The sequence below is a fragment of the Arxiozyma heterogenica genome (genome assembly GCF_036370985.1).
Source record: "Arxiozyma heterogenica strain weizmannii chromosome Unknown scaffold_17, whole genome shotgun sequence".
Classification (NCBI taxonomy): Eukaryota; Fungi; Ascomycota; class Saccharomycetes; order Saccharomycetales; family Saccharomycetaceae; genus Arxiozyma; species Arxiozyma heterogenica.
The window spans coordinates 25,196-48,508 of NW_027042670.1; the positions used below are offsets into that span (position 1 = coordinate 25,196).

The 23,313-nt window shown below is 29.6% G+C and overlaps 11 protein-coding genes across 11 annotated transcripts, besides 1 other annotated feature; 5 read left to right on the forward strand and 6 right to left on the reverse strand.

Annotated features, from left to right (window-relative positions):
* Positions 1-5,252: 5,252 nt before the first annotated feature.
* Positions 5,253-5,303: a sequence feature (Short protein (PWA37_001369, KAK5960851.1) was converted to a misc_feature.).
* Positions 5,304-6,818: 1,515 nt separating this feature from the next.
* PWA37_001370 (uncharacterized protein) lies at positions 6,819-7,916 on the forward strand (the record flags this gene model as incomplete). The annotated part of the gene is made up of 1 exon (XM_064858003.1): positions 6,819-7,916. The coding sequence occupies one exon, from the start codon at positions 6,819-6,821 to the stop codon at positions 7,914-7,916; it is 1,098 nt and encodes a 365-aa protein (XP_064714710.1).
* Positions 7,917-8,298: 382 nt separating this feature from the next.
* On the reverse strand, positions 8,299-9,351 carry PWA37_001371 (uncharacterized protein; the record flags this gene model as incomplete). The annotated part of the gene is made up of 1 exon (XM_064858004.1): positions 8,299-9,351. The coding sequence occupies one exon, from the start codon at positions 9,349-9,351 to the stop codon at positions 8,299-8,301; it is 1,053 nt and encodes a 350-aa protein (XP_064714711.1).
* A 1,371-nt stretch (positions 9,352-10,722) lies between these two features.
* Positions 10,723-11,184, forward strand: TAF13 (Taf13p; the record flags this gene model as incomplete). The annotated part of the gene is made up of 1 exon (XM_064858005.1): positions 10,723-11,184. The coding sequence occupies one exon, from the start codon at positions 10,723-10,725 to the stop codon at positions 11,182-11,184; it is 462 nt and encodes a 153-aa protein (XP_064714712.1).
* Positions 11,185-11,506: 322 nt separating this feature from the next.
* Positions 11,507-13,381, reverse strand: ERO1 (ER oxidoreductin; the record flags this gene model as incomplete). The annotated part of the gene is made up of 1 exon (XM_064858006.1): positions 11,507-13,381. One exon carries the CDS (start codon positions 13,379-13,381, stop codon positions 11,507-11,509), a length of 1,875 nt encoding a protein of 624 aa, XP_064714713.1.
* An 870-nt stretch (positions 13,382-14,251) lies between these two features.
* On the reverse strand, positions 14,252-15,754 carry VPS9 (guanine nucleotide exchange factor VPS9; the record flags this gene model as incomplete). The annotated part of the gene is made up of 1 exon (XM_064858007.1): positions 14,252-15,754. One exon carries the CDS (start codon positions 15,752-15,754, stop codon positions 14,252-14,254), a length of 1,503 nt encoding a protein of 500 aa, XP_064714714.1.
* A 438-nt stretch (positions 15,755-16,192) lies between these two features.
* Positions 16,193-16,846, reverse strand: RAD10 (DNA repair protein RAD10; the record flags this gene model as incomplete). The annotated part of the gene is made up of 1 exon (XM_064858008.1): positions 16,193-16,846. One exon carries the CDS (start codon positions 16,844-16,846, stop codon positions 16,193-16,195), a length of 654 nt encoding a protein of 217 aa, XP_064714715.1.
* Positions 16,847-17,694: 848 nt separating this feature from the next.
* On the forward strand, positions 17,695-18,339 carry GIM5 (Gim5p; the record flags this gene model as incomplete). The annotated part of the gene is made up of 2 exons (XM_064858009.1): positions 17,695-17,710; positions 17,873-18,339. 2 exons carry the CDS (start codon positions 17,695-17,697, stop codon positions 18,337-18,339), a joined length of 483 nt encoding a protein of 160 aa, XP_064714716.1.
* A 313-nt stretch (positions 18,340-18,652) lies between these two features.
* PWA37_001377 (uncharacterized protein) lies at positions 18,653-19,354 on the forward strand (the record flags this gene model as incomplete). The annotated part of the gene is made up of 1 exon (XM_064858010.1): positions 18,653-19,354. The coding sequence occupies one exon, from the start codon at positions 18,653-18,655 to the stop codon at positions 19,352-19,354; it is 702 nt and encodes a 233-aa protein (XP_064714717.1).
* A 401-nt stretch (positions 19,355-19,755) lies between these two features.
* Positions 19,756-19,944, reverse strand: COX14 (Cox14p; the record flags this gene model as incomplete). Its single annotated transcript, XM_064858011.1, has 1 exon — positions 19,756-19,944. The coding sequence occupies one exon, from the start codon at positions 19,942-19,944 to the stop codon at positions 19,756-19,758; it is 189 nt and encodes a 62-aa protein (XP_064714718.1).
* On the forward strand, positions 19,859-19,960 carry PWA37_001379 (uncharacterized protein; the record flags this gene model as incomplete). Its single annotated transcript, XM_064858012.1, has 1 exon — positions 19,859-19,960. The coding sequence occupies one exon, from the start codon at positions 19,859-19,861 to the stop codon at positions 19,958-19,960; it is 102 nt and encodes a 33-aa protein (XP_064714719.1).
* Positions 19,961-20,637: 677 nt separating this feature from the next.
* MSC1 (double-strand break repair enhancer MSC1) lies at positions 20,638-22,311 on the reverse strand (the record flags this gene model as incomplete). The annotated part of the gene is made up of 1 exon (XM_064858013.1): positions 20,638-22,311. The coding sequence occupies one exon, from the start codon at positions 22,309-22,311 to the stop codon at positions 20,638-20,640; it is 1,674 nt and encodes a 557-aa protein (XP_064714720.1).
* Between the last annotated feature and the right edge of the window lie 1,002 nt (positions 22,312-23,313).

Genomic DNA, 23,313 nt, shown 5'->3' on the forward strand with positions numbered 1-23,313 from the left:
AAATATGGTAACTCAGATAAAATAATTCCTACAGATCAGTAAAAAACCTACTTTTTGTTGTGTATCTCGCACTTAAACCATTTTTGTTTTTAATTACAATATATTTACAAGTTCATACATGTGTATTATTTGATTTAATACTGTTGATTGTTGGATATTATGTTGGTGTTGTGAGAATTGACAACAGTGTTATGGAATTTTACCACTTGACAGTCAGTAATAATGAATTGATTTTCAGGAAGAAATATAATCTTAGTTATTGGTAGGGTGTATTTTTGTGAGTGATTTGGATGTAATATTTGTGATGTAGTTGGGTAGTAGTACGATGGTAGTTGGCATAGTGTTGATAATTATACTGTGAGGTTCATCCATATGAATAGATTTCATGGTAGTAGTATTGAAGTGATCACTATGTGAAATTGATATGTGCTATCAGATTATATCATTCAGGTAGAAGATACTATAAGTGTTTGTGTTTATGTATTTGTAAATACTCATAGTAATAGGGTAATCATACCATAAAGATAGATGTATTTTATTTATAAATATCTTCCTTAGTAATAATCCATGTACAAAGTGGATTGTCGTGAATATACTCTCTATAGTTAAGGATATCTTGGTTGACTATATCAAATATATTTATGGCATAATTATATCATGTTGGATGGTAGTATCTCAATGTTATATAATGTGAATTTGTGAAGTGCATAGATCTCAACTGAGGATGTGTTTTCATCTGTAAGCAAGTCTTTTTAATGTTGTTTGCATGGTGTAGTGATTGATATCTGTTTGAGTTGTTTTTATTTGATTGAAAAAAGTTTTTGGAATTTAAGAAAAATTGGATTTCAGAAAAGAAAAAGAATGAAAAGATAAGAAGACAATTTTAGCATATGTTGGCAGTTACAGTTCTACAAACAGTGCTGTTTTAACCAACTAGTAGGTATAGATCAAGAAAGTCATGTAAGAATGAATAAGTGGCTATTCTATATTGTTTGCTATGGTGTGATATAATGCTCAATAAAAGATAGTATTGTGCAAAGTGATAGTTGTAGTAGGTAGTGTAATGTTATGGTAGCTATTACTGGGATGTCAGTAAAAGTAGATGTATTAATGGACATAGCACTTTAAAATATTAAATGTATGATAGAGAGAAGAGAATATATTGTGTAACTTAATAAATTATACAAATTACTAGAAATATAAGATATATTCATTATTTCTTTGGATTTTACCTTGTACTGTTTTGCTTACTAACTGATAATACCATCACAAATCATATCATTAAGTACTCTCTACCTATTAAACGTAAGGAACTGATATGGAAAATTGTACATGTTGCAACAGTTCAAATACCTATTCATCCAAAGGACGTCTTGCGCCACTCTCTTATGTATATATTTACATGAAACCATCTAGGCAGTGTTGCTATTACCTAGCTATTGATTTTTGCTATACTTCGACATGTAACCATTGTATACACCAAATTTAATATCACAATAACTAATTTTCATGTCCAAAATGTCATAACAAAATTTAATGAGATCTAACAAAAACGTACCAGGCATGCCCAACATCATTAGGGTTTTGAAGTAACATCAGCAAATTACTCAAAGATATCTTATATTTGAGAAACGCATGTATGTAGATAAAAAGATATAGCGTATATAAGGAAAAATGTACATATCAATGTTTAAATAATCAGTCTAATTAGAAAACCTTCAACTACTAACATCACATTTTGTCCAATGAAATGTAGAAAGGGGTGCATCTGTGTAGTATACTCTAAATGATAATTATCAATCTTCTGTGCTACCATCTTGTTCATAAGTATACAATTTGTAGTAATCAGCTACCCAACTGCCAGTTATATCATTTTTTGCAATTTGATCTATTTGGTTAGCTAGTTCTTCACTAGCATATATCCCTTCCCACTTATAATGGTTTGCACAATAATCAACACCATAATAGCCACTGCACAAAGGATATAAAGAGTATTCTTTTTTTTGTAAAGTACTGTTAGTATTGCCCATTGAATACTCAGACATAAGTAATGAGCCACAATTAGCATTTTTTTGTACATGGTTTAGAATTACCCATGCATTTGTGGTTTCATCAAAATATCTTACTTGATTAACAGGAGAAGCGCCCCGCTCTAAAAGGATCTTTCCTGTAATACTACTATAAGGAAAAATAGCAGCCCAGGAAGAAATAGAAATGGAAAGAGGACTGCCATTAGTAAAAGACTGTGTTGAATTGATGTTGCTAAGAAAACTTGCTCCACATCCCTCTTAGTCTATAGATCTTTTATGCTGTCCATCAATCATAACACCGTTAACTGCTCCAGGTGTATACCAGCCTACTGTTAACGTCGCAGCATTCATAAAAACAGATGTAATGGCATTTACAGTATCTGTAGTGTAATCACCGCCCAGTGGATCCTTATGGTTTATCTTACAACTAGTGGAAGTATTCTTAATTGCTATAACAGAATCCAAAACTCTACCATCCTCGGCAACGAACGCAGCCCACCAAGCTACTTTTACATAAACCAGCAATTATCTGTTAAAATATGCATATATTCCCTGGACATTCAACATATTACTACTGTATCATAGAAAGGCACGCTTTTCTAAAATTTCTTCATTTCTAGCTGCAACACTATATACAAAGGTTAGAAAAGAGATTAATAAAAGAATACCTAATAATTTCATGATTGTCACCTGTTCCCTATACAGTTACTACAAGAACATCCTAACAACAAAAATATTTTTATAGTAATATCTTTAACCTTGAGAGAAAATTATGACGTGATGATGAACTAGTCTTCTGGAGGGCCATAAATGGTACACTACTTAGGAAAATTTTCGAAAATCAGATCTAGGAAATACAAAATGGCTCTTCCTATATATATGTATAATACATATATGTGAATATTTCATTCTTAAAATTTAATCATTTTGTTTGCAAAATAACTTTGTTCTCTAGAGGAACAAATGGTTGAACTCACTTTCAACTGACGTTGAAAATTTTTGATAAAATAAATGAAACTTTCACTGAAGTAGAAGACTCTACATTATCAAGGATGACCTAATAAGATTTTAACTGAGTTTGAATGAACAATGCTATTTATCAAGTCGACTTACTGTATGATATTATGTACCTATTTCTACACATTGTATGATTAATTCTCAAAATCAATAGGTATTTTCTGTATTTAAAAAAAGAGCCCCATAAAATACATGCAAATAGGACACGGATGGTTATATTGTTTATTTTATGCCTTCTACTTAATTTTATTGTATTCACTATATATAGGTTAGTATCTTAAATATAATTATTAAATAATACCGAAAAATTTCATATTAATTTTGTATGTAAGTAATACCACATATTATACTAACATTAACAATATAGATGCAAGTTTCTCTTAAAAAGTGTGACTTCTACTAATCCTTTTTTCCAGAAGGAGGATTAAATCGCATATGTGTCACAAAGCTTTGGGATAAGAGCGCCCCACCCTGCATGCAAAATATGAATTATGTTGTGTAACACAATCTTGTTAATTCGAGTGGTATCCAGTAAACCTTTTAAATTTCGACCGTTTCAATGTCAAGTTACCCTTTTTTATTATTGAGAGATTTATATGTGATTAAATCTCGAGCATTTTCAAAAACGATAAGAAAAATCCTGCTATGCTGAAAATGTTTGAGTTTTCCTTTTATTCTTATATATTTACTTAAATAAGATGATTACCCTTGACATATCCCTCAATGATCAAAGGTCTCTTGACAAGATCTGATATAATTATCACTCCCTGAAAATTTTCCAATCAGATTTAATACCTTAAATTAACCACTGTTCACATGGCTGTATCAATCCTCCATTCAGACACTCAGATGTTACCCAAGGGATTGCGTATCTACCGCATTTCTAGTTAGGTTCTTTACATATTTCCTTATTGATCCTATACATAAACCAAGTTTAATATTACAGAATATTACGACGTAGAAAATAAGGTAAAACAATATGATAAAAGTTCTTAAATTTAAGAGTATGTCTTTCAAAATCCAATTACGTCTTTACATCAGTTGCTTAATAAGATACTGTATTCATTAAAACTGACAGAATTGGAAATGTAACTTTGAGATAATTACTTTGATAATTTTATAGCAATAAACGTCTTTATTCTAATTATTTCTGTTATCATCTGTCATCTCAGTATAAATGTCAACTTAACTTTTGATAACTCTAGTATTTGAGAAGAATATATAATAAAGTCACAATATATAAACATAACACTTGTTGTTATCAAGTTCGGTACAGGCTGTATATAAAAATATTCTTTTAAATATGACTTAATTTACTTAGAGTTTTTAAATAAAGAGTAACACAATATTCAAAAAATGACAAAATCCTGGAATATATGGTCAAGTGTAAAACTACAAAGGTAAAAAGAGATACCATAAATTAAGCAGTACCTAGTTAAAAAACCACAAGAACTCTAAGTGATTTTTCTATAAATTTACATATAGAGTAACACCTAAGCTAGGTATTTACTCACTAATAGTGTGTTTTTGTCAGTAAAAAAACTCTTATAATTAATCGGTTGTTTTGTGGCTGGGAGATTACTCACAGATTTTATATTGTTATGTTAAAGGAAACCTCAATAAACAACTAATAGAAGGATTATTCACTCTTCATTGGATATCTCAACGTTTTAAAAACAGTACTTCTCCAGATATTACATAAGTCATACATTAATTAGTTTAATTAAAGCAAGAAAGGTATGCTGGTACAAAAATACATCCTTAAGCAACCTTGAAAATCTAAGTTTTGCAATTTCATAAATTGTCCTACCTTAGTATCTTGATATTGTTACCGATCATCTATTAAATTTCATGAATTCCATATAAATGTATTCTGAAAAAATTTCGCAATAATAATATCGAAGTTCCTAAAGGTGATCTAAAAATTTACAGCCACAGCTTTTTTATTACCATTATTAAAAATTGATACAACAACAGCTAGCAATGTTTTGAGATGAGTTGAAGTAACAGTAAAACATTGTATCGTTGTGGTGATATTTTTGGGTATAACATGTTGATTTTCTTAAATAATTACTATTCCATGGTAATTCCTTTTCGCAACTACAAGAATATGACTTATCATCTGAAAAGTAATATAATCTTCTGTAACATCATTTTCAATTTTTATTCACTGTAACTGTTTTACAACTTGATATATAGTTAGACTTATTGTTTCTTCCACTGACATATATTACTAAAGAGAAACAACCAGATCATAAAATGAAAAAAATACAAGCACAATAGACCAAAGCATAGGAACCCTCGCTCAATATGATGCAAAAATTCATCACTGTTACTTATGAAAATGATAACAATTGGATAATAGAAAGCAACTATCTTCCATGGGTTAATCTACAGAACAATCTTCTTTATATATGCATCTTTACTAAACAGAGTAATACTAATAAATCTAATAAGAAATCCAGTACTTAGAGCAATATCTAAGAAAATGCCAACAGAGTTTGCAATTTCCTTTTATAAATTGGCATCTAAGTCATAGATTGGACTGGTGATGAAATTTATAAAAAGAATCACCTATGTAGTATATAATATCATTTGGAAAATAGTGTTTATAAGGAATATTTCCACACATAACATAAGATCATCACCTATAATCATATCACAAGTGATCACCATAATAATACATCTAGCTATATCGATTGTAATAACCTCTTTTTAATATTTATGTTCTTTAAATCATACCAAGTAAGCAGGTCTAAGCCTTAAAAATGAACACACAATCAAATTCAATAGTAATGACTACAATAATTGTTTCCAAATTTCACGTCTTGTTATACAGCTAGGCAATAATTCCCATTTCGTACAACACAGAGGTAATAGTATCATAATAAGCATGCCAATAATCAAGAGGATAGACACAGTTATAATATCTTTTTGTTAAAGATGTTGCTTATATTTAGAATATAATCAAAAAAGATCAACCAAATAATAGTGGAAAGTATAGCAGTAAATGGTAACAATTTATCTATCCATGAAGGTTATCGTAAAGTTATACACTATAATCGATAAGTATATTTAAAACTTGCTAATACTAAATATGATAGCATGCTGACTAGGTTACTTAAATTTGCAAAGACTCTTGCACGATTTTATCCTTATGTTCTATACAGACATATATCTGTTTCAAAGAAATGATGTTAAATGATGTCAAACGATATCAAGTACACTGATATTCACCTGTTATATACATTTGAAAGCTACTAGTAATCGACTAATATTAAATGTAAGTTATCATGTGCCTCATAGATTCGAACCAATAAGTAGAGTTTCACTGTATAAAATCTCCTTTTTGGTTCTTCGATGGGTTTCTTTATTATTTTCTTTTTATACAGAGATCAGAAATCTTTTGCAATTTCCAATAGGTGACAAAAAAAAAATAGAATAACGAAAAAAAAAAAAAATTGGCAATGAATAAATCGATGGTTGTTTTATAAAAGGTTAAAGTCTATATCCATTATTATAGAAATAGACATCACCCACAGAATAGTTTCTAGAATATGAAAAGATAACTGCTTGCTCATAATTAATTCCAAATTTGTTTTTACATTAATTTGTGACTCTATCTATTTTTTATTCATATTGATTTATTTTCCAAAAAGAATAAAGACAAATTAGATAATCACAGCTCAGCTCGACAAATTCAATTTATATCTATTTATTTCTAAAATATAATTGCATATTTATATATTTATTTTATATTATAAGAACCAAATGACAGTAAAGAGTAAAGACGATAAGATCAGGGATTTCTGTAAACTGCAACATGCATGTCAACAGTTTTTAGAATCATTAAAAATAATTTATGATTTAGGTGTCACCCATGAAGAATTGGAAGACATGGTTAACGGTGAAGACGCAGTAGACCAAGCTCTTGCGGTTAGCCCGTGTATGTCTATTGCAAGCTATTTAAAGTTATTGAAAGATTCAGTTAACCTAATGGAAATCTATGATTATTATGAATTTGATCCAAATGAGACTCCAGTTGATGAATTCATCACTATGGAGCATATTTTACCATTGGATAGTTCTTCTAATCGAATATCAAATAATAACAATATCATTACTGAAGATATGGATCGTTTAAAGATTGATACAAATGATGTCGGGGGAAGTACAAAAAATATGACTGAGTCACAAATTTCCAATACAAAGAAGAGTAATGATAGAAATGAAAATTCCTCCAATAATCCTCCTCAACCAACAAAAAAGATTAGCAAATCAGATTTAAGTTTGTCTGCTAATAGTAATAATGCCAACAGTAAAAATAATAATAAGCAATCATCTAATAAATCTACTAAAAAGGAGAACAATAACAATAAAAACAATCAGTTATTTAATAAAGTTAATAACAATGATAACAAAAAAAACAATAAGAAGAAGAACCCAAATAATAACTTTTATACTCCTCAATTAAATGACAGGACCAGAAGATTAGATCCAAGTTTGGATGATAATTCTAATCCATCGAGTTTAAGTTCTTATAAACGATCTGGAAGTGCCAGTAATAACAATAGTTATAAGAATAATAATAATTCAAGTAGGAAATTTTCTAAGAGTGAAAAAGCTGAAGATATTAACACTGAAATCTCACTTAAATTAGATGCAGCACTAGGTAAATATAAATTAGCACCGGAATATACAACTAGGCAATTAAAAAATGGTTCATTTGAGACCACTTGTAGAATCAAAGGTTTGAACACCATTGTTAGTAAAGGTTACGGTAGGGATAGAACGACTGCTCAACATAATGCAGCAAACATGGCTTTTACAAGTCAAACCTTACTCGACATATTATCTTCAAAAGTATAAGTCCTTCTTTTTTCTTATGCTTTCAACAGACTTCGATTATATTCCTCACGATAGCAATATTTATGTTTTAAATGATATGATCAACTGTAATAGAATAGAAAAAATTACAAAATAGGTGATACCATGAGAGTTTTATATAGAATATATCAGTTAGTAATCTTACGTAAATTTCTCCAGCTTTCTTCTATTGCCTTTACTGCCTAAAATTAGATTACTACTGTCTAAACATTGTATATCTATATAAGTCTGTAACATAATATGTAACAGTACATCATTGGAAAAGATTATGATATAATTTACACTTAATATATATTATCATAGTAACTGAACAACTAAATAAACTAAAAAACAAAAAAAAACATGTAAAATTAATAAAATATAATCATAGAGTTTCAACTTTAACATGATCACCATTTTTTGAAGATGATTCCAAGAAAGCAGAAACACATGCTAAATGATGAAAAGCCACTCTTGGTGTACTCTTAACCAAAGTTTTATCTTTCTTTGCTACAGCTTCATGGAAGTTCAAGAATTCGGTGTTAACACCAAAGGATTCATCAAATGGAACTGCATAAACCTCTTCTTCACTGGCAGTTTCAGCAAAGCTACCAAGCCTAACTTTAACGACTGGTTTACTCTTATTAGAAACATCAACGACAATAGATCCATTGATACCATAGATCTTTAAGAAGACAGATTTTTCAGTGGCACCAAATGCAGAGCCATAAGTGAAAGTACCAATGACGTCACTATCTCTTATCTTAACCGTGGCGAAAACAATATCATCAGTACCCGATTCTTTACGAACTTGTTTAGTCAAAGCTGAGACAGATTCGAATTCGCCGACTAAGGAAGTGGCAAGAGCTAATTGATGGACACCACCATCAGATAAAAATCCACCAATATGTTCTGGGTTTTGTCTCCAAGAGGTCGTCAAATATTTGTTGTTACTAATAAATGGACCAGTGGAATTGTGAGTAAAAGAGATAATCGGACCGATTCTTTCTAGATGTTTCTTTGCAACTTCAATAGAGTTTAGATATAGCCAATTTTCACCGATAGCAATTGGTAAATCAGTAGTTTCTGCTAATTGGACCAATTCTTTAGCTTGCTGCATAGTAGCAGCTATTGGTTTTTCTAAGATGATCGGCTTGTTAGCAGCAATGGCTTTCTTAACAGTGTCAACATTGAACTGAACAGGCAACAAGGCGTCAATGTAATCAATATCTTTATCGTTCATAATTTCTTCGATGGTATCATAAATTTTTTCTTCTGGAATACCAGCAAGTTTAGCAAACTCGATAGCTTTACTTTTAGTTCTATTGAAAGCAGCTACCACTTTGAAATCTTCAGGATATTCTTGGTAGGATAGCAAATGTCTATCTCTAGCAAAAATACCTGTACCGACAACACCAACTTTCAAAACAGGAGACATGATATTATTATTAATAATAACCTTTGTTATATCTGTAATCTTTTATTTAAATTATATATCTATTTGAAAATAGGTATACTTAGTGTTCTTGAAAAGTATTGTATGTACAAGATAACTTTAAATATTACACATTCAAATATAATTTCAAAAACAGACTCATTATCTGCACGACTTCCCCTTCTTTTCACATACACGTTGGATTGCCTGACACACACTAACTCTTCACTCTGTCTGTTCTTTTCTTCGAGCATAAAACAGTTGCCTTTGATCTCAAACACACAAAGCAGAAAAGGGGGAGGGGCTCATGATATGAAAGCACAGGGTAAAACACAATAGGGCAAAAAAAAAAATAACACCAAGTTTTCCATTATTTTGGCAATGTATAAGCATTTAATGTCGTCAATGAGAAAGGGAAGAGGAGATCACTATTATGTTGACAACGATTGTAGTATTATAGGATTGATTTATGCATTAAGTACAAAATGTAGAGTTATATCTATCTTGTAAAGTTTATAAACAAGTTAATGAAGTATATATTTAGTTGCAATGTTATTAATTATTTTTCTATGTATATTATTACATATCCAGTTAGAGAAAAATTTCTACTGATCTGCTTATCTACTTATAATAATATCTTTTGAAACATTCAATCGAATAGCAAAAATAACTTACAATACCAATTTATGAAACTGATATTTACCTTATATAGATACATATGTATATGCATACATACATGCTGTTTTTAGTAAATAAGCTAAGTACCATAAGTACGATGACTCCAAAGATAACAACTCAAGCCTCACGTCTAATCTTACGATTCTAGTAGCAATAACAATTAATAAACTATCACATCTGCTTGCTTATTACTTTAAGAAAAAGAAAAGAGATTGTATATCTTATTGAGTTACTAACTGTGACCTCCTTCAATGCTCTTTTCTCAGAGTATATCAAAAAAGGAACATAACATTTCCCAATAGAAATTGTTGTTGGAATACCAATTTAGTAATATATATACAATCTGGCTTTTGCTTGGTTATTTTATCAGTTCTATAGATACACAATTTATTATCAAGCATGTTAAGTTGAAATTTATGAAAAGATGAAATCTGAAAAATGTGAATTTCTATACACAGTAGCATATTTGAAAAAATTACCCATTTATAAAAATGAATAAAAAATAAGCAGCTAGAAAGAGGATACATAACGTTATAATTTGGTTTATTTTGCCAATAAATAGTAAAACCTTTTTTGTGAGTACCTTTATCCCCCCACTGAAACTAGCTAGGTGATATCTTTGAAGCAACATATTTCTTTGGCAACACACAAAAATTGCCAACGGCTTCATTTACTTCATTATTATTAAATTTTATAATGTCAAGAAAGTTAAAAAGAACAAACCTATTCACAAAAGATTTGAATTCGCTACTATATTCATATGGTGATGTGGCACAGCCTATGCAACAGACTTCTCATTGTCTGGATGAATTAGTTACGGCATACCTGGTAGATATCTGTAATTCAGCTTTAAAAACAGCACAAAATTCACAAAGAAATAAAATTAAATTAGATGATTTTAAATTTGCATTGAGAAGGGACCCAATTAAATTGGCAAGGGCAGAGGAATTGATAGCAACCAATAAGTTGATTATTGAAGCAAAAAAACAATTTAGTGAGACTGACAATCAGACTTTGAAAAGGTTTAGAAATAATGAAAATGATGATGAGGTAGATGCTGAGGATGACAATGAGAATGAAAGTGATGAAGAAAGAGGATCTCACACAAAAAATATCAAAAACACATCAATATCCAATAAAATTAAAGGACATAAATAATTTAGAAGAGAAAAAAAAAGATAGAGGTATATCAGTTCACTAGTTGAGTTTGACTAAATGCATATATTTAGTAGCAAGAGCAATTTTTTTTCTTTAAACAAACTTAAATATTCTTTGACATCAACATCTGCGCACAAATGTGTTAAAATGATCACAGGAGCAATAACTTTTTAAATGTTAAAATGTTCATACATTTAACAAAACTATTTGCATGTCTATATATATATTTTTCATATATATTTATACAATATTATTATATTATTAAATATAGGAGGATTAAATAACGAATCTGTCACAGTACTGATAGTTTTTGTAATTGTATTTAATGGAAATCAAGATCATAAACAATTGGATTTTCATCTTCTTCATTGACATAACCTGCAAACCCAATAAATGAATTCCATAATTTAGCAGCTCTACTAATAAATAATCTCCATAGATTTCTTGGTAGATCAAAATAACTTCTCCATATAAATCTAATAGCTTGCATGTAATTATGTAATTCCATATCCCAAGCTTCTTTAATAGTGTTTCTAAATCCCTTTTTATTTGACATTTTGATACCATTTTGAAATGTTTCTTTAGATTTTTTTGGTATCTTTAAATCAACAAATTTTGGAGACTTAGAATTCTTTACTTTCGAAGATGTCTGTTCTCTATCATTTACATTCCTCTTGTCGTTACATGAATCATTATCAGTCGTGGAGACATTGAAAGTATCACATATGGTCTCTTTGGCCTTTGAAAGTAGTTTGAAAAAATTATTGTTGAAAAATGATGCAACACCATTATTATTCAATCCATTCTCGCGCTCATGATACATCTTTTCAAAATTATTAATAGCCTCCACAGATGTAGATAATCTATTAAAAGTATTGACTAAGGAAATCAATTCGAATTTTGTCAATTTATTGACAATACGTTGTCTTGATGATTTATTAGTTTCATCTAGTTCAAATAAAATCTTCAAACTAGTAGCATAACCAGTAGTTTGTACTTTTCCCCATAATTTACATCTATCACAATGAACACAATCCATTATTTTGGTTACATTTTTGAATCTCCTTCTGAAATCATCTTTCAAACTATGATCTACTTCCCCTTTAAACATGACGTCTTCATTAAAGATCTTACTGTCTAATTGTGATACAATATTTAATATTTTGGATTTAACATCATTATCGTAATCATTACAAAAATCTAATTCTTTCAAATATGGTTTAATCTTCCAAAGTGCTTTAGCTACAATTGCATAATTAAAATAAATATTGGATACTCTATCTGGATAATTACCCACTCTCATCATAAATAAATCCAAATTAGGTCCCCATTCACCAGTCTCGGTGTTTAAATGATCGTTGGAAAGATGTGTACCGATAGAGGCATGTAACCCAGAGACAATTCTATAAAAAGCATCTTTGGCCAAGCATTTTTCAGTCTCATTATCTGAAGAATCGAAACAATTTTCTGCATAAATACTTTTCCATATCTGACCAGCTTGTTGACCACCATAACCTGTGAACCTCTCTGGGTTTGCAGTTAAATCAACTAAGCCTGCATCTTCACTAGCAAAATCGTCTATGTCGTAATAATTTATATCATACTCATCACTATTTTCTTCACTATTTCTTCCAACCTTTGGAAGTTGTTCGTTGTACTTATCCTTTTCTTTGTTATCACATAATTGATCTAAAAATGAAGAGTCCTGGTGATCCTTGGGTATATTATCATTTAAAGAGTTATTATTCAAAGAACCAAGAATTTCAGGCTGCCAATATTCTGGTAGACTATCCCAATCCTCAACCATATCAATAGCACAACTTCTACTAAAACATATACCATCGTTATTTTCCCATATAGTGCATTTCTTGAATGGATCAAATTTAAAATACTTGAAGAAGTCAGTATTGACCAAACCAACAAGATCCTTTCTAATATTTTGGTTAATAGTGTTAATTTCAGTAATCGTGACGTCACAATTTGGCCCCAAAACCTGGTTTTTATCCATTTTACAAAACGGTGTCAAATCATCTAGATTCTGTTGAAATGTATTGACTTGTGAACGAGTAATATTAGTCAAATTAGAAATGGTAGTTGAATTTGTATATTCATCATTACTTGTAGTGGTATCTAGATATTCTTGAGCAACCGCCACCGAGATTAAACTACCTAACTGAACAATATTATCCAACTTCATTCTACCGATATATATCTAGGATATATATATATATTTATGTGTGTGTGTGCGTATAGAAAGAGTATACTCAGATATGTTTATGTATTTATGTGTGGACTAATATGTATTTGTATTGCGAGCATTAAAAGAGACGTTTAACCGCCCAGGTACCACAGAATATCAATCCTATCACTATATATACTGTCCCCCTACCAACTGGACTTATTCTTCCTTCCACCTTTTTCTTGAAAGACGAAAAAGTAACTTTTCTTCGGAAAAGAACAGCGCAACCAAAAAGAAAAAGAAAAATGAAAAAAGAAAAAAAATCAAATTTTTGGAAAGAAAAAGAAGAAAAAAGAAAAAGGAAAAATGCGCATTGCTGGAAATGAACCCTGGAATTATTGTCTATAAAAAAACACTTCTATTGTTGTTCAATCATATAGACTCTTGTTTTGTGTTTATTGAGTAATAACAACATAAAGTTATAATTAGTATTGATGCCAGCGTGTTACTTTTATTAATTTATAAAGAGAGTTGAACTTTATGCTTGTATTTGAAACTTCAAAGAAATTACGTAATCTTCTTTCTTTTTTTACATTTTATTATTGTTTTTCTAGCGATAAATTGCAAGCAATCTTTTTAAATTCTCATAACCTATATAGTATAGTTCTCGTTTGTACACTGAAACAGTTTTAAGAATATGGTGACAAATTCTTGTTAAAATGCAACCAGTGAAAATTTCATAAATAGTTAAAAAAAATTGATATTATAAAATCCAACGAGTAATATAACAAATTCAATTAAATAAATAAATAAATAAGGATAGAACTTTTTTTTCCTCTATCTCACACTCTTTAATAAACATATTCAATTCGATCTGCATATATTTATCTAATTAAATAATGATAACAACGAATCAACGCATTTTCCTATATTATATTTTTTAGCTACGCAAACATCTTTAATTATTTCTTTGTCTAAATCTGGGAACATTGATGTAAGATGTTTCAAAGTTTCCTGTCTTTCTTTAGTCTCCAATTTTTTTATTAATTTGGTAATTGCTCGTTCTTCTTCCATTCTTTCTTCTTTTGTACTTATTTGTTTTAATACAGGTGGCGACGGTGTAGAGTCTCCATTTTCATTCTCGGTATTGCTATTTTCTGATTGATTTGAAGTATATGAAGATATAAGGTCACTAAACATTGTAGCCATCGATGTTGTTAAATCATCTAATGATACAGATAAAGACTCTTGATTCTTCTGTAATTCCTGTTGTTTTTCTTTTTCCTTTTTTTTTTCTTTTTCCCTCTCCTCTTTCAATTTAAATTGATTTTCATTATATAATTGATTAAATTCAGTTAAATTGGATATGTTTAATGATTCAGATGTCATCAGTTCAATAAATTTAATTGCACCTTGAAGACTACTCAAATAATATAATTCTTCTCCTGTGTTCAAATCTGAATAACGGAACCTGTTTATGTACCTAATATTGGATATTAAATGCTTTACATTACTCCTTAATACAATATATATCAATAATGGAATAAAATTGTCTGCTCCTTGAGTATCAGAATCTGCTATGTGTTTCAACAATCCATATACCACTTTACAACAATTTAATATGCAAAGTATTTTATCTCTTGGTGACTTAAATCTATTTATTTTGTTCAATTCATCACAACCTAATTCTACAAATTTATTCAATTTCATATAGGGGATTTTATCGATCTCAATATCATTTTCCAAATGTTGGATTTCAATGAATCTGTATTCTTTACATTTATTGGTAAATTTAATATCATCGATCAAATCTTGTCTATGTTCCTTGTCTATATCAATTTTTAAACTTCTTTTCAACAGAGGTGAAAAGCAATGGTAATATAATTTTCCCATAATTAATTTCTCCATCCCCTCTTGTGCATTTTTAAATCCCTTGGAATCTAATGATTTAAACGGTTCATATATTTTAAATTTATTAAATATAAATATCTTAAAATCATTGATCAATTTAACTTGTTCCTTGACGGTCCATAATGGTCTTTGTGTGCAAAAATTATGTAAAAAGGATTTTGTATATCTAACTATTGGATCTGCTTGTTGGTGTCTTAACTGTTCTATAAACAATTTGAAATTAATATATGTATCATTAATATCCCTAGTTTCATTATCTGTCTCTTCCTCTATGTTTTTATTTGAATTATGTGTAATGTTGTTGGTATAGGAGCTTTCTTGTATTATATTAGATACCTTTAATGAATTCTCGTGTATGTTTTTCTTATTTGTTAGAGATGTGTTATTCTTTTGCCTTAACGGATCAAATTCTTCCAATACAGTATTATCTGGTCCCATATTTACTTCGGTTCCCTCTTCTAATGAAAGGTAGAGTTTCATGTCTTACTTAATAAGTGAATTAAAAAAAAAAAAAAGATGCTATGACTAGTTTATAATAGTGGTTTTCTATATTTCATTAGTGATGGAGTGAAATAAAAGTATACCATTAATGGCATATATACTCTTCTTCACAACCCCACTTTTAAAAATCTAAAAATTTAAAATTATTCAGATCAGTGAAAAAAAAAGTAAAAGATAAGTTTTACTTTTATAGTAGGTGAATCAATTCAAAACTGTGAGGTCAATATATATTCGGAGAACACGAAGATAAATAACATTACTCTCAAGTATATAGGTGTGGATATGTTAACCTTTGTCGCAAATATGATAAATTTTTGAAAAATAGGGAAAAAAAATAAATAGATAGAAAAAGACTTATTGTGACTTTTATGCAAATAATATATATGTAAATATATGATAGTAGGCAGTGTATCTAATTCATATATTTAAATATTCTATGTATTTAGCAGCTTGCTCAAAACTGAAGGCTACTAATAGAGTAAAACCGTTAAACATACATAGTTTGGTTATCTCTGTTAAAGCCTGTTCAGATCGCATACTATTGTCATCAATCACAAATAATAGGATATTATCGTTGTTAGAAGATAAAGGACCCATTCGTCTTGATATATAATCAGTGTATAACTTATGATAACTTAACGTCAGGAATAGAACAGAACGACCTTTAATTAAATAATCATAGAATATCTTATGTGTGGGTGTGGATGATATATACCTCCAAGTGGTATTTTTTAAATGGTCTAATAATGGATTTTCCCTCTGTGTAGTATTTATTAGGACAGTTTTTCTCTTAAACTTCTTATTATTATCGTTGGTATTAGTCTCATATATAGTTTTATTATTTTTCTGATCTGCTGGTAAAGGAGTTCGTTGTTGGTTGAAAGTATTGATAACTTTTGTATTACTGTTATTATGATTATCAATGGTTGACTGTTGTTGTTGTTGTTGTTGTTGTTTTTCTTCAATTGGTGCATTGTTCAGTGTGTTTTCTTTAGCTCCAGTTTGTTGATCTCTTAATCTTTTAACACCTGCAAGAATACTCTTAAATGATGTTGGATCAGTATTATTCATCTTTATTTAAATTAGAATTAATAGGTCCCTGGAGAAAGGAAGAATGGGAAGGAATAAGAGACAAAAGGTGATAGTAATTAAATATAGTTACCGATTGATATTGTACTGTATTTCTGAATGTTTTATTAGGTTATTTTTTATGCTTATTACTGTATTGCTCATCCTGTTTAATATTTGAAAAGTGATAACAAGAGAGAAGAAAAAACAACTAACAAGTAAATTTTATGGATTTAATAACATTGCAAATGCAATTACATATAGATATACAAATATGTTCATACACAAGTTTGTTAAACAAGGCAGCATGATAATCAGCAGTAAATGATGAAGCCGTATTTTACATGAAAAAGACACAAAAAGAAATAAAGATAAGTTGAGAAATAGTAAAACAACGTGTAAACCAAAAACGTGAAAAAAGAACGTACATCTGTACTAGCTGTGGCATTAAATAAGATATAGGAAACAAAAAAAGATATTGGTGGTGCTAAATGTTGAACAAATTGTTTTTAAATCTATTATCATCCCTCCATTAAAACACAAAATATGCTCTATTATATATTTATCAACGCAGGACAGTTTCACTATTATAACTATATCAAATAATCTGTATTCTAACAAAAAAATACCAAAAAATGAAAATTTCAGAAGGAAAAGGGAAAAAAAATAAATAGAAAAAACACAGAATTTTAATAACGCTTATTTTGAAAGTTGTTACCTTAATGTTACCAATTGGTGGTGTTATGACTGTACAGCATATATTTATATACATCTATATACCAACACTAAGACGTAGAATTAATAAAAAAAGAATAAAGAAATAACGCAGAGTGAGTCTACTAATCTAAAGAATGTCTAATCAAAAAAGTATGTATGAATTAATGGCATCATTATGTATATTGTGAAAGAAGTCAAACTTTTAGATCATCAATAAAAGATGCAACTAGTTTACTAACGTTAGATGCATTGAAACTTTCCTTCTTCTTATTTTATATTTGTTTTATTTTTATTTATGTTTTTGATATCTAGTTGATCTATCAAAATTAAGTATTGAACAATTACATGTTGTCAAACAACAGTTTGATCAAGAACTTCAACATTTCCAACAATCCTTGCAAGCATTGATAGTTGCCAAGAGTAAATTTGTCGAATGTATAAATGACATAAAAACGATATCGCAAGATTCAAACGATGAGCAAGACATTTTAATACCTGCATCCCCATCCTTATATATTCCAGGTAAGATAAGTAATAAAAACAATAAAAAATTTATGGTTGATGTAGGCACAGGGTATTATGTTGAAAAGAGCGATATTGAAGCCATTGAATTCTATGAGAAGAAGATCAATAAATTGAATAAGGAATCTATCCATATTCAGGACATTATTAAAGAGAAGTCTCAATCATCTATGGCAATTGCTACACAAATAAGACAATTGGCTATGAAGCAAGCTCTTGCTTCCAAAGAAGCTGCTAATGCTTCTACCACAGCATAATCTAGTAGTTAATCGTATATATATATATATATATAATCTGTATATTATTACACCAAATAGTAAAGAAATCAGACAAGTTACTAACGCTGTCATACTTACCTACTTAATTATCTCTAAGTTATTACTACTAATCATAGTAGTTACGATATATTTTAAATAGAGAAGTTTCTTTTTTCTCTCTTTTTTTAAAAAAAATAAAAAGAAACTATATCTTGAAAGAAATAAGTAGGAATTGATATATGATGGTGTATATTGGTGTGTAGAGTGTTATATACTAAAGAAGCCAATTAGATATATCGAAAAATTCTACAAGATGGGTGCAGATGGTGGTACAATCAACAAATCTGATGTTTTAAAATTACATGTAGAGAGTGCGTCTAATGAATATAAAGCTAAAGATGATAACTTAGATGATTTCCAGTTAGCCTCTAGATGGAAATTTTGCAAAATATCTAATCTACCATTAAGGTTACCCATAGTGAGTGACTACATGGGAAATCTTTATAATAAAGAGAGTATTTTAGAATGGATATTGTGTAAAGATAAAGAGGATCAGTACGAAACACATTTAAGGGAACAGATAGATCATATCAAAAAAATTCATGATGTAGTAGAACTTAATAATTTATGTGAGGTTACGGACAAAAATGATCCAAAGATAATTAAAATTAAATGTAAATTTGGTGATGACATATTTGGAGATAAAATGAAAGTACCATTAGTGTATAGTGTTGAATGTGGAGATGTATTTCCAGAGAAAACGATTAATATGAATATTATAAAAAAGAAAGATTTGAGTTGTCCAGTATGCATTAAGAGATTAAGTTCAGTAGATGATATCATACCCATTAATCCATTATCACAAACAGATATAGCAAGACTTGAAAAAAGGTATAAAGCTTTGTGCAATGATAATCTATACCACGATAGAACAAGGAAGAAAAGTAAGAAGAGAGTACAAAAAACTACTATATCGGATAATTCAAGCAAGCCTCAAAAAAAGATAAAAATATGAGGTATTAGTAGATGAATTTTTTGAATAGAGGCTTATAATATCCTAATATAGTAAGAAGTGATATTTATCTAGAATATAAATTTTGTTTATTTAAGAAATTGATACATATACATATGCGTATATTTTGTACAAGTAGGGGGGGGGGGAGAAAAAAAAAAGGAATAATGATGATAATAAATATATACAGTCGATTAATAGTAGATAGTCTGGTATATGAAACGAAATAATGAAGAGAGAACAGCCATGTATAAGAATAGGGATAATCAATAAAATAAATAAACAGACGAACAAACGTATAAATAAAAACTCTTTTTTGTCTTTTTAGCTTTTTTATATCATTATTAAATTAGTTTAAATCTTAGAAGTAAAAAAAAAACAAAACAAAACAAAAGTTATAATCATTATTTAGCAGAATCTTCAATTTTTTTTTGTTGCTCTTGTTCCATAACTTGTTTTTCATATCTTTTACCATTCATATAAAGTGTATATATTAACCCACCAGACATGTATAATGTACCACCAACTAAAGTTAAAACAGTCAGTCTATGTAATGTATCAGTAACTCTTGTGTACCATGCGTATCTAGCCATTATGATTTGTATCTAATTTTATATATCCTTAATTTGATATATCCCCCTTTTTTGTTCTATTTAGTTTGATTAAATTAAGTATAATAAAGTGAACACTTTTTATTCTTTTCGGTTTCTTATTTTGTTTAAATATATAAAATGAGACTCGAACTAATTACTCTCCTGACAATTTTAAGATATTGTAATATTACTTTTAAATCAGGAGTTCATGTATGTACTTGCATAGATTTAAGAGCAAAATCAATCTTTCTAAATTGTTGAACTTGCTATCTTTTTTTTTCTTTCTTTCTTTCTTTTTTTTTTCCAATGAAAGGCGAATGGAAAAAAATAAGGAAAAAATAAACAAAATATCAAAAACCCTAATAGTGATCAATAGGAACAAAGAGTAAAAAAATATAAACTTGTTGGTCCTTATTTGTGACAAACTGTACTATCATACAAACGTTAAACTATATGCAGCATATAAAAGGAATAAAACTAATAACGTTATTGAATTTACATATATATATATATATATATATAATTTAAGAGAATAAATTTCTAGGTGGTTTTTGTTTACATGTATTATAAAATAATGTTGGAATATGTCTGAAAATGTAAAATAAAGAAAAAATATAAAGAGGAGGGAGGTAAACAAAGACAAAAAAAAAATTAAAGACTATCCAACAAAAACAATAACAACAACAATCATAACTATCCTAAATATAATTTTTTCCATCTTGTAAAAGTTGTAGCTAGTTTTTTATATCCTTTTTTATAGAAAGGTTCGTTTTTTGGAATGCCTAAGAACCACTGGGTGTTTTCTTTAGCTAGTTCAATTAATTCATCTTTGGAGTACATCTTTTCATCTAATTTGACACCGAACTGTTTAATATATTCTTTCAAGTCGTCAGTTGACCATGCATCAAGGTTTTGCTTCATTGATTGTTGCCAATCCTTTCTTTGTTGATTGAGGATAGCCAGATTATTCAACAGATTTTCATATGTTTCTGATTCCATGAAATCGTTTTTGTTCTCTACACTCCAATCTTTAACACCTTGAACATCTTTATTCAATGTATGCATGGTCTGCTGCCATTTTTTTAGCAATTTTTTCAATGGTTTATTTCTATTTTCCACGGCCAAATTAATCAGTTCTTGCTTTGTGGCGAAATAGGGATATTTTATATCTCTTAGATCCAAAAATTTTTTCAATCTATCCTTTGACCAATTATCTATGCCTACCAAAAATGTGTCATTAATGATATCGCTGCTCTTATTTTGACATTTTCCATATAAAGATTGAAAATAATTTTTGGAGACATTCCAAAGAGAAGAAACGTATGCAGGAGTTTTCTTTAAGAAGGGGTTACTACTACCTATTTTTTGCTTTGACACGCTTAGATACCAATTGATATCATCCATTAGCAAGTCGCGGTTCTTGTTGGCCAATTGGACCAGATATTCGCGCGAATTGACTAAATTTTCCTGAACTGGGATCTCATGAGATTGCAGCCATTTCTCCAAATGCTGGGTGTTCCAGGAATCAAACACATTTGGTTTCAAGTTCCCATTTTTGTCATAGAGTTGTTTGTTGAACAATTGCAGACCAGTTAGGAGTCTAATTCTTTCATCTTGTAAAAGATCAGACATTTTATAAATGTTCTGTCTGACCAGATTCAATAACTTGTCTTTGTCATCCTTGATGCTTTCTCTATCGTAGGATACTTTAAATCTGTCCAGCCATAGGACTAGGTCGTTTTTGGACCAGTTCTTGAAATAGTCCTTTGATGGATAGAGACCAGATTTCCCCATTTTGGTGGAGAGAGTGTGAAAATTTTTTCTAATTAGATTTATCAACTTGTCTTTTGAGTTGTGGATATCGATATTTTTATCTTCTACACCATGGATGTCAATTCCATTAGATTTCAAAAACTCTATTAGAGTATCTGTTGACCAGGTACCGAATAACCAATCTGAGACGGAATTTGAGACGGAATTTTCATTGGAGAATGTTGGGAAGTAATTAGTGGCATGAAAGTTTTGTTTGTTGCTGCCGTTGCCGCCGCAACTCTGCCAGTAATAATGGTAACAATCTGATACTTTGGACCATAGATCCCACCATTGTCTTTTTTTGGTATCCAGACTTTTATTGTATTGATTCCAATAAGATTGAGCATCTCTTTTCAGCTCATCAATAGATTTAGAAGTCAAGTATTTGAGGTTGTATTGTGGGTCATTGTTAGTGTTTAAAGAGACGGGGGAGTTGTCCAGCAGGTAATCAACCAAATCGTCTTTAGACCAGTCATTAAAATTAAAAACACTTTGTTTACCGAACACCAGGGGCGTTGTTGTTGTGGCCAAGATTAAAATTCTAGAGAATTTCATTTTCTTACTTGTTTTTGCTGTTTCTTTACCTTTGTTCTATATAGAGTTTAGTAATAATTTTTATTTCTCTTTCTCTTTCTCTTTCTTCCTTTCTTTCCTTTTTTTTCCTTTTTTTCCTTTCACTTTGCACCTGTATTCTTCAGTATAGAGAATATATCTAAGTATTACTATATATATATTCTTGTTTAATCAAAGGGCATATTTTATATACCTTGTGCAATCTTTTTTAGGGACAAATTCAAGGATGGATGACACAATAAGTATACTTTATGAGACACTGCATAAAAAACAAAAGAACAAACAGCAATAGAAAAAGAATATAGGGGAGGGAAAAAAAGGGAAAAGGAACAAAAATGCGAAGAACAGCAAAATGACGTATACATCTATTGTCATACGCCAACATCAACCACAATAGCGCAACAGCAACAACAGCAATAACATTCAGTTTCCCCTTCTTTGGGGTGGCGAAACCAAAAGTTTTGTTTTTTCTTCTACTTTTTGCTCTTTCCCTCCGTGTAGTTTAAAGCTAAGGGAGGAGCAGGTTGAGAGAAGTTGAAACGAAGGAAGCCCCAGTGGCGCTGTTTGCGATAATTGTCCAGCACTCACTGCTGCCGTCTTTCCTTTAGATTCTTCCAGATCCCTTACATCGATGGATGATATTTATATATAGATAGATATTTATGTAATCCTCTATACCTGTGGCTGCTTTTACGTATTAATTGTATTAATGGTATTAACGTATTATGTGTGTTTTCTTGACTTCGTGTTGTTATATTAGACCTGAGAATCTGAGAATCTGAGAACATTGATCTGTTCGTGCGTCATGATATAACACACAACCTGGGGGGTCTTTTGTTTTTCTGGTGTATGGGTGTTTGGTGTGCTGTCTAGAAATTTATTTTTTTCCTTCTTTCTTTCTTTCTTTTTATTTTTAATTTTTTTTTTCTTTATAATATATTATTGATACGTTGTAGAAGAAATGTAAGTACTGTCTTTCTTGTT